Genomic DNA, 10,345 nt, shown 5'->3' on the forward strand with positions numbered 1-10,345 from the left:
GCGGGGTCTGACGTCTCTCTTCCTCTTGCAGCTGCTGGCCAACTCTAAAGCACATACCTCACGTTTCATCAGTGCCAACCTCCCATGCAACAAATTCAAGAACCGCCTCGTGAACATCATGCCATACGAGCTGACAAGAGTCTGTCTGCAGCCCATCCGGGGTGTCGAGGGCTCCGATTACATCAACGCCAGCTTCATAGACGGGTACAGGTAAGGGCCGACGCAGGGAACCAGGGCACGGCTGCTTTCTCCCTTTTGCCAAGGATTGGTCCTGGCTGCCTGGAAGCAGGCTGGGGATCATCGTGATGCATTTTGTCCATCTCCGTCCTCTCAGAAGCTTCAGCTGTGATGTGTGAAGACTGCTAGTGAGTGAGAGCTGCCAGGCTTGCTTGTGTTGCTGTAGACAGATGCCCACGTGGCTGGGGCAGGATGCTGTGCTGGCTGGCTCCTGCGGTGTTTTATAGGACCTTCTGGTAGGCATCCCTTGGCATCTATTTTACATCTAATGCAAACCCATCCCCTTCGCTAGCTGCAGCAACCGGAGGTAGCGGCATGCTCGCACTGCGTGGTTGATCCAGGCAGGACCTGCCCAAGGTTCATCCACCCATATCTTGATTTTGGGGAGTCTCTGGATCCTCAGACGGGGCTGGTGCTGGATACTGGAGAGCCCATCACGGAGTTCTGCTCCCCAGGATACCTTTTAGAAAGCACAAATTGAGATCTAGAAGGGCAATAATACTTAGGGTTTCCGTATCCAACTGCTGGCAGCGTATTCCCTAACGCTAAGTGCCAGGAGAGAAGAACGCGGGAAAACAGCCCGGTGGCCACGTCTCCTTCCCAGCCAGTCCCTGGCCAGTAATCCAGACCAAATCCCAGTGACACACGTACAGGACTCAGCCTGCGTCTCTCTGTGCACCAGTGCAGTCGGGTCACCCAGCGCAGGAGCAGGGGATGCAGCGATGGCTGCAGCGGGGTCCCCCTCCGGTGTGTCACTGCCCAGGTGCTGCTGACGGGCTGCTGGCCTCTTGCCCAAATGCTGGTGGCCTCCCAGGAGCAATGAGCAGTGCCAGAGGGAGCAGGTGTCAGCGCTGCCTGCCCAGCGGCTCTTTGCCTCCTTCCCTGCTCCAGCAGCTGAGCCCAGGAAGGGCTCCCAGGGGAGTCCTGCGCAGGGACGAGAGGAGGCAGGGAGAGGGCAGGGAGCAACTCGGGGAGCGTCTCAGCACAGCCAGACCGCAGCAAGCCGGGCTCCCTCAGGGTGAGACAGAGTAATGGGGTGGGAGGAAGGGGCTGGAGCACATCTGTCACAGCAGCCTCGTCTCCCTCCTGCCCGCGTGGCTGCGAGCTGTGCAGCCCGATGTCTGGCTGCCGTGTCGCAGCTCTGGAGCTGACTGGTGCTGGTTTTGCCACTCGCTGATGCTACAGAGAGAAGGGTGCCAGCGCAGCAGGTGGTACCATTTCATTTGCTGCCTACCCCATCCCCAAGGAGCAGTTATCTCTTCCTGTCCTTCCCTTTGAACGGAGCGATCTTCCTCTGGTGTTATCTGCAGAGATCAGTTGGCCCGAGGTCCTGCAGGCATCACGGATGCTGCATCTTTATTAGCTCTTTTGTTCCGTTGTGCACACCCACTCCCTGCTTTTTACGACGTCTTATAAATCCACCTTGAAGCAGCCCCTGTCTTCATCCTGCACATTACAGCTGTCCTGCAGCACGTTCATTAATTTTTAGCACCGGCGGAGAGCCGAAGTGTGGTGGGAGGGAGGATGCAGCCCCTCGTCCTGCGGGCTCCGGCGCCCCGCAGTGGTGGAGCGAGCCCCAGGATCCGCACCCGGATCGTGCCAGGCTGGGTGCTCCCAAACCGAGAACGAGAACGCAGGAGCTGGCCCTTCCCGGAGTCAGCAGAGCCTTTAACTGCTCCAGTCGTGCCCCACTCACTTTGTTCCCCAACAGGCGAACGAGGGCGATGCTCTGGCATCCCCTGGGGCTGCCGTGGCCGTGCCATGCCCTGCGCGGGGCGCAGCAGGGGCACGGAGCTGGGAAGCGCCCAGATCTGGCTGTGGTAGGTGCTGCTGCCCCGTCCTTAGGGCGGGATGGAAAGCGACCAGTGGTGCTTCGTTCCTCAACGCAGAGTGTGTGACACTGACAGACAGCTACAGAGTGAGTCAGGAGGCTTGGGAGAGCGGGGCAGAGCGTGCTCAGCCCGAGGGTGCTGTCAGCAGGGATGGGGCAGGGCGACGCAGGACACGGGAACTGCTCTCACACCGGACACTCTGCGACATGCTCTGGTGGAACAGAACAAATTTGGAAGGCTCAGAAATGTTTGCACTACGGTATTGGTGGTTTCCTCACCGCCCTAGTTATGAGGTGGTACGCGGGATCGAGGTGACCTGATGGAGTTGCTCTGTGCCTCCCCGCGCAGTGGGAGGGGAGGTGGGTGCCGCAGGGGGTAAATGTGCAGGAGGTGCAGCTGGGACTGTCCCCGAGCACGGGCTGAGCTTTCAGCCTCCTGGGGCAGGCCTGGGTGCTGAGAGAGCTCGGTGCAGCAGCTCCGGGGACAAGTAGCAGGGAGGGGCTGGAATGGGGACGCTCACGCAGGAAGGACTAGCAGCCTTTCTGGATCCTGTGCCCACCACGTGCGTGGGGAGCTCTCAGAAGACACGTGCTGGGCAGCCTCATCCCTCCCGCAGTGTCTGGGGCTAGCCCTGGAGACCTGTCTGCTGCAGCACGGGGTGCTGCCTCCAGCTCTCGCAGCCCCCCAGCTTGTGGGAGCTGTCTGATCTCTGACTTGTTTGCCGCAGGCAGCAGAAGGCCTACATCGCCACGCAGGGACCGCTGGCCGAGACCACGGAGGATTTCTGGCGGATGCTCTGGGAGCACAACTCCACCATCGTGGTGATGCTGACAAAGCTGCGCGAGATGGGCCGGGTACGAGTCCTGCACGGGGGAGGAGGGCGCTGCGGGGCTGCTCCCTGCGGGTATCACCTCCCAGCCCAGCCCACCCCAGCCTTGGGGTGTCCCATGGCTGGCCCTGCGGTCCCACAGCCCAGGGAGCGGGAGGGAGGAGCGGCAGCGTGTCGGTGCTAACTTCTCACCGTGCTTCTCATCCACAGGAGAAGTGCCATCAGTACTGGCCTGCGGAGCGCTCTGCCCGCTACCAGTACTTCGTGGTGGACCCCATGGCGGAGTACAACATGCCGCAGTACATCCTCCGGGAGTTCAAGGTCACAGATGCCAGGGTGAGTGCTACCTCTGGCTTCCCGGCTCCAGTGCCTCTGCCCAGCCCTGGGCAGCAAGGGGAGCACAGAGCAGCTCCTGGAGGGACCAAAAAGCGAGGAGCTGCCTAACGCTGCAGGCAGGAGGGGCCGCTGCCCCACGCCTGCTGCTCCTCTCACCGCAAGTTCCTTCCTTGGCAGCTGTGTCGGCCCAGTGAGCAGCTCACTGATCGCTATCAGCACCGGGCCGTGCCTTGCCTGCGCTGTGCACGTGGGGCAGGTTTAATAACACGGGCTCCCCTGCAGCGAGAGTCTGTGTGCAGCATGCGGGCAGGCACAGGACCTCCGTGTGGCAGCAGGCAGGGACCTGAGCTGGAGCTGGGCCCCACACCAGAGCGGGACACTGACCCACCGGGCCCCCAGGGGCCAGGAGCGGGTCAGCAGCACCAAGGGGTGTGAGATGGGTCCCTCTCGCTGACCCCTCACCCACGGTTCCCGTGTAACACCCCTGTCCCCGCAGGACGGCCAGTCACGGACCATCCGCCAGTTCCAGTTCACAGACTGGCCTGAGCAGGGCGTGCCAAAGACGGGAGAGGGCTTCATCGACTTCATCGGGCAGGTGCACAAGACCAAGGAGCAGTTCGGGCAGGATGGGCCCATCACGGTGCACTGCAGGTGAGTGGGGACGGGTCAGCACCCACCTCTGCCTTCGGCAGAGAGCCCGTGGAGATGCCCCCTACTAAGCCCAGCACCTCTCCTACACTTCACATCCCCCCTGCAAGAGGCAAGCAGCGGACGAGGAGAGGGCAGTATCCGTGGGTGGATATTTATCATTGGCAGCGTTTCTGCCGGGTGATGAGAGGAACCCAGCGCCTACTCCTGTAGGAGTTGTGTAGCTCCATGGAAGAATCTTTGGGCAGGACGTGGTGCCGCAGCAGCTGGACTCGGGCAGAATCAGTGGGTGCCACGGGGCTGAGAGGGCGCCTCTGTGTGGCGGTGTCCCTTCAGCCTCTCCTGACCCCGCCGAGCAGCTTCCCGTGGTCCACGAGCTGGGGACATGGGCACTGCTCCAAGGAGCGGGGCAGGGAGGGCGGCTCTCGCTGAGGCCGGCGGGTCTCTAACTGCCCCTCTTGCTCCCCCTGCGCAGCGCTGGGGTCGGGCGCACAGGCGTGTTCATCACGCTCAGCATCGTGCTGGAGAGGATGCGCTACGAGGGGGTGGTGGACATGTTCCAGACGGTGAAGACCTTGCGGACGCAGCGGCCGGCCATGGTGCAGACAGAGGTGAGTGCCCCTTCCTCCCCGCAGCGCTGGGAGAAGGGAGGGGAGCCGGCATCTCCGGACATGCGGCGCTGCTGCCCGATGTCCTCGCGTCCCCATTGCTCACGTTCCCCCCCTCGGTGCCTTGCAGGACCAGTACCAGCTGTGCTACAGAGCGGCGCTGGAGTATCTCGGCAGCTTTGACCACTATGCAACGTAACTAGTGCTTTCCTCCAGTCGCGGTGGGGATGTCTAGGAGTGGAGACGGGTCCCTCTGAGCCAGAGCCGCCCATTCCTCAGTCCTTCTGTACAGCCCGAGGCGCTGCCCAGGCAGCTGACCTCCACGCCAACCAGTTCTGACCACGGCATTTAGGAACTTCGCCCCAGCGCCAAACGAGGGAATCTGACTCCAAAAGCATTTCCAGTCTCTGGCTGCATTTCTGCTCATGTGCATCTCTCGCCCTCTCTCACGCGACTGCATTTCACAGCGAGGCTTTAGGTGGGTGGAATGGGATCTTTTTTTTAAACATGTAAAATAGTTACTAGTGGTTTTTATAATCTCTTCTCTCTTTATTTTTTATTTTTTGCAAGTCTTAATGTTTTGCCGAGGCAGAACTGGACCCGCCAAACCTTTGGGAGTTGGGTTTTTTGGTTTTTTTTAATTTCCTTTTGCTTTTACATTTTTTACCGCCCTGTGTTTATTTCAGCCCAGTCACTGCTGGTTCTGCCCATTTTAGTGCAGCTTCCTTGGTAATTTGCAGCAGCTGGCTTGTGGTTCCTGCCCGGCTCCATTCCCTGTAGGCTGCTTTTTAAATCCTCTGTAGAATATGAAATTTCATGGAACTGGACCTAAGCTACCAATTATTTTTTTAGCCTTTCGCTTCCCCCATTTTTTCCTGAGTAGGTTTGGGAGGGCATGCGGGGTCACTGGAGAGGCGGTCCCGTTTGTCAGCTGGAAACTGTTCAGTCCTATTACGACGCGTGTTAAACCGACCCAGTGACCGTGTGTATTGGCAGATCCCGATACGACGTGAGTTGTCGTCGCCTTGTTCATGAGAGACCCGAAACCCCGGGCTCCTGGCTTCGGAGCCCCTTTTTGTGTGTCTCGCTGGGAAGGGGGCAGGAGGAGCGAGCGGGCCCCACACTTCCCCAGGGCTGGGATAGAAGAAGCGAGACACGGCCCCTTTTGTTAGCCCCACGGCTCTGTCCGTGCAAGCGCCACCCTGTCACCTCTCAGCGACGAGGTGCATTGGAGCATTTGACAAAGGCAAGGAGCACAGCCCCGGCTGCTCCCTGTGGGAAGCAGGGTACTGCAGGGAAGGGGAGGGGGAGTACACATGGCTTCAGAGGTTGGGTGTATCTATAATTTCTGCTATCCTGCAAATGTTAAAAGTCATTAGAATATTGTACTTTCTGCTACTTCAGGACGTTCTAATGAACCAATGTGGCAAGACTACTGGACTTAATTTAATGGTACTATATATTAATACTCCTTATTATATCATGCTTGCACTAAAGACAGAGTGAGCAGCCCTCTTTCAAGTGCATTGAGTTATGAATAAAGGTGGTGGAAGGGTATCTAATTGTATTATCACATGTATTCCGAATGTTAAGAATCCAAGCTATGTTGAAATCAGCAATCCAGGGTTGGTAATGTTGGAGGACACATTCATTTTTACCTTGTGGATGCATAGTGCTGTAGGGGTCACTGTTGTATACAGTCTGTTTTCTATTTGTTAATAAAAAAAAATCTACAGCATCATTGCATAATTCTTGATGTTAATAAATTTGAATAATCGGGTTTCATACAAGCTGGCTTTGCTGTCTGTTTGTTCAGAAATAAGCGGAGGCTCTAGAGTCCGTCGGTGATGGGCATGCTCCCCAGCCTGCCGGCAGAGGTCCTTTCCTGCGGGCGCACCCCAGCCACAGGTGCCCTACACCTCCCACGGGGTCCCCATGGCGTGAGACCTGCCCTGCCCAGCTGCTCTCCTCCCTCTTATTAAACCTCAGAGAAATCCAGGACGTGGCAGGATGCGGTCCTGCAAATCTCCCGGGGTGACGGTGAGCTTTGCTGGAAGAGCGTTTACCTGCATCCCCTCCCCTGTCAGCAGGCTGGCTGCAGGGCTGCGCTGGGGCAGCGACGGGCTGCTGGTGGGTTTGTAGAAAAGAGAGGGGTTGGTGGGGTGGGTTGTGGTGGTAATACGAGTCCTGGAGCAGGCTGAGATGTTACCGGCCTCCTGGGGTGCTGCAGTAATGCCGTTCTGTGGCAGCGAGTGCAGGTGCATGTGCAGAGTTACTGCTGAGCAGCGAAACCATTGCCCTGCCCCTAGGTGCAGAGCAGCACTGGAGGATGTGCAGGTGTGAAACCCACTTCAGGCACACCCTGCATGGCTGCGCCTGCTCTGCATATGTGCCCTGGCCCTGCCTGCGTATGTCCAGCAGTCCCACAGGGCAGCGCCAGCTGCTAGGGAGCAGCGCTTGCAAACAGCACAAGCATGCAAAGGAAAGGCCACTGCAAATGGCAGAGCCACGCGGGACGGGGCCCCACCACCTGTCCGTCCTTCACGAGCCTTTTCCTGATGCGATCACGGGCATCTTACGTGCTGCTCGCTGCCTTTGCTAGAGCTGTTACATGTCACGCTTCCTGCCAGGTCAGACTGACTTCTGAGCAGGCGCCAGATGCAAAGCAGCATTTCCCCCTCGCCCAGCTGGTTCAAACCCAGCACTTCCACCTGGGGTGACCCGAGGCTGGCCGAGCCTTTCTCTCGCTCTGCGGTGGGGCAGCTCCACACGAGGCTGCAGGTCCTAGGGCACAGCAAGCTCCTGCCCCTGTGAGGCAGAGCACGTGCGCAGGCGTGTGTGTGTGCACAGGCACATGACAGCACCGCTGGCACTGGGAAGCTCGGCTCTGCAGCGCTGCCAGGGCCCACGATGGCAAGGCTACGTGGCCGAGCACGCAGCTGCTCGTACGTGGGCGCGTTTGGGGAGGAAAGAGGCTGTGCTACAACCGTTGTGCTGTAGGAAGCCAGCCAGCTGGGAAGCAGGTAGCAAGCACCTGCCTGTGCTGCAGCAAGAATGCTTTGGCTGTGCCACTAAGCTGCAGCTGCTGCCGATGCTTTCACCACGCAGTTGTGCTGCTCGCTGAGCACTGACCAGGCAGTGCCAAGCGCACGGCACGAGCCGTTCATCCCTGGGCGGCTTCCAGTGCGGTGCCTTGCTCTCACTGGAAACACCAGTTGTCAGGACACGTCCACATCTGCACCCACATCCTGCAAGAACACTTCGGGCTTCCCTCCCCTTGTGGTAACTTGTTCTTAGCCCAAACCTTCTACAGTCAACCCAGGGAAAACACGGGGACAGAACGCTCCCAATTCACCTCCTCTGCAGGCTCCACTTCTCTGCTTGCCACACGTGAGGCACCTTTCCTACAGGCAGTACCTACAGGCTGGGTAGAAAGAGGAGAGGCAGAGGGGGAGAACCAAAAGCCTCGTGCCAGCCTCACAAAGCCAATAAAGGCTCCGCGCGCAGAGAGGCCCAGGAGGCTCCCAAAGAGCGAGGGTGGGCCTTCTTGGCAAGGGGATGGTCCCCAAGAGGACAGTGAGGTCAGAGAGCCGCGACGCAGCTGCTGTCTGTGGGGGAAGTCCCACTGCACCAGCCTCCTCTCACAAAGTCCGCACTGCTCTCCTAAAGCCCAAGGGGGTTGGAGTCATACCAGCTTGAAAGCACTTGTTCCTTTAACGTTTATTTCCATTTACTTGTTCCTTCAATGTTTATTTCCATTTACCTCTGCAGATCTCACAAAAGAGGGGGAAAAAAGCCCAAACACGTAGACTTGTGCTGTGCTCCAGGCAGATGAGCCACGCTGCCTGTGCCCAGTGCCTGGCACTGCTGTGCCTGGTCTGCATTTCTCAGCTTTCCCTGGCCAAAAAGAATTTATTCTGGCTGGTGTTCTTTGCCCCATTTTCTTTGGTACCAGTTTGAGGTCACTCCCTCCCTCTGCCAGCAGCCTGAATTCACAGCGCTACTGTGCGCCAAACCTTGAGTGAGTGGTCCCAAGGTGATGCACAAAGGAGGAATTTGGCCTCTTTCTTTTGGAACCTCTCTTTCAGACTGATCACATTCACACTGAGCAGTGCAGCTGGGTAGTTAGTGCTGTAGCGTTGTGTTGTGCTTTTTCCCAGCAAGTATCTTCCATGCCTTCATTTTCTGAGGTAGCCCCAATGCACAGTCAGGTCAGCAGCTCTGTAAAGGGCAAGGTCTGCAGAAAGTGAGCAGTTTGGCAGGTGGGACGGCAGGTAAATGGCAGCTAGTCAAAGGTAAATTAATGGGCATTGAGGTGCCCTTGTGCTCTTATTATTTTTTTATGCATTCCGTTGGTACCTATAGCAAGAGAGCTGTGTAAGCCCCGTCTAGGCTTGACTTGCTCCCTAGCGATGCTAAATAACACACTGCCCCAGACTTCGCCTTTTGGGACTCCAATTTTATCTTTTTTTTGTTTTCAAAGGCAAAACAGTTATTAAATAAAGGAAAGAAACAGCAGCACCACCGAACAAATCTGGGCTTATTTTGCACAGTAGCTTGGAAACTTCTTCCCCCACGGTCCTGGCTTTTATTGTTCTCAGCAACACTGCCATTTTGATTTGTAAAGTTTCCCAGCGAGTGACCTTTTTAAAAAAAATAATTTATTTTACTTTTTTTTTTTTTCCCTCCTGTTCCGACCTGGTTTGTGTCTGAGATCAGGGAAAATTCTGATCACACCAATTAAAGCTGATTGTTGCCCTTTTGCCAGTTCTAATAAACAACCTCAGTCCACAGCAACAATTAGATGTCACCAAGCTTTCCTGCCTACGCGCTCGTGGCAACGTTTTGCCACTTGTCAGCATGAAAAGAATGTCTCATGTCTGCTGATACTAATAAGTTGGGGTTTTTTTGAATAATGGTCAGCAAGCGTGGCTGTGAGGCCAACAGAAGGGCCAGGACCACACAGCGTGCTTCTCAGAATGTTACCTTACAGTTGCACCCGTAGGCCGCCAAGCGCCGTGCCTGCTGTGGTTTTAATCACCTCGAGGTTCTGGTCCGTAGTAATTCGGTGCCTGAGATGGCCAGAGGAGCAGCAGCACACAGGAGAAGCAGCAGCACACAGAGCTTTCGGCGTTCTGTAGCGTGACACCAAAGGAAATGTGTCTGAGGAGAAACACACAGGGAAATTAAGGCTTTGCTTAGGCATGACAGGCGTGAAGGGATGAGTGCGTGACAGTTAGGAGTCCTTTTGTGTGGGTTATGCTTACTTTCGAGGCTGCCTATTGGAGACATTTAAGAGGCATTTAGCACGAGACATTTAAGAGGCATTTAGCACAGCGTGACCTGTGAAAATCACAGCCGCTTCCAGCCACGGGAGCCAGCAGCCCCTGACCGGCTGCCAAGCGTTCGGGCCTTGTCTACACCTAAACACCTTTGCTGCTGGGGCCGCACGGCCAGCCCCCGGCCCTCCCCAGGGCAGGGCAGCGATGGGTTATGGAGGGCTGCGGACGCGTGCTGGCCATGGGGGCACTTCTGCCCGTCCCTGCCCGCCTGGCAAGGCTCCCGTGTGAGGGGCAGCCCGCCTGGGGCGTGTGTGTTAACGCCCGGTGCCCGCTGACACACCCACGGGCACCCAGGTGAGCACTGCAAGGGGCAAACAGCCCCGGGGCGAGGGGCTCGGCCCGGCCCGGCCCCGTTCGGCCCCGGCCCGGCCCCGTTCGGCCCCGCTCGGCCCCGCTCGGCCCCGCGGTGCCCGGGCAGGGCCCGGCCGGGCCCCGAGTAGGCCGCGGGCTCCCCTAGCAACCGCCCCCTAGCGACGGCCTCCGGGCCTGCCCCGCCCGCCTAGCAACCGCCCC

At 57.9% G+C, this 10,345-nt stretch overlaps 1 protein-coding gene and 1 long non-coding RNA gene across 16 annotated transcripts in view; one reads left to right on the forward strand and one right to left on the reverse strand.

Annotated features, from left to right (window-relative positions):
- Nucleotides 1–6,280, forward strand: part of PTPRF (protein tyrosine phosphatase receptor type F) — a 371,288-nt gene extending 365,008 nt beyond the window's left edge. For all 13 annotated transcript variants that reach the window (XM_067001289.1, XM_067001291.1, XM_067001288.1 and 10 more), the window contains 6 exons: nucleotides 32–210; nucleotides 2,797–2,923; nucleotides 3,109–3,234; nucleotides 3,731–3,885; nucleotides 4,358–4,493; nucleotides 4,621–6,280. In XM_067001289.1, coding sequence (XP_066857390.1) covers nucleotides 32–210; nucleotides 2,797–2,923; nucleotides 3,109–3,234; nucleotides 3,731–3,885; nucleotides 4,358–4,493; nucleotides 4,621–4,689 — 792 coding nt within the window. In that variant the 3' untranslated portion in view covers nucleotides 4,690–6,280. The remainder of the gene's footprint in view (nucleotides 1–31; nucleotides 211–2,796; nucleotides 2,924–3,108; nucleotides 3,235–3,730; nucleotides 3,886–4,357; nucleotides 4,494–4,620) is intronic.
- Nucleotides 6,281–8,195: 1,915 nt separating this feature from the next.
- On the reverse strand, nucleotides 8,196–10,265 carry LOC136791338 (uncharacterized). 3 transcript variants are annotated; one of them, XR_010833117.1, is made up of 3 exons: nucleotides 9,758–10,265; nucleotides 9,532–9,653; nucleotides 8,196–9,133 (listed from the first exon to the last, which is right to left on the reverse strand). It is a non-coding gene; the product is annotated as an uncharacterized lncRNA (long non-coding RNA). The 3 variants fall into 3 exon arrangements; XR_010833115.1 differs by having other exon boundaries at nucleotides 9,477–9,653; XR_010833116.1 differs by having other exon boundaries at nucleotides 8,196–8,727; nucleotides 9,477–9,653; nucleotides 9,758–10,262.
- Nucleotides 10,266–10,345: the final 80 nt, after the last annotated feature.

Source organism: Anser cygnoides, chromosome 8 (genome assembly GCF_040182565.1).
Source record: "Anser cygnoides isolate HZ-2024a breed goose chromosome 8, Taihu_goose_T2T_genome, whole genome shotgun sequence".
NCBI classification, from domain to species: Eukaryota; Metazoa; Chordata; class Aves; order Anseriformes; family Anatidae; genus Anser; species Anser cygnoides.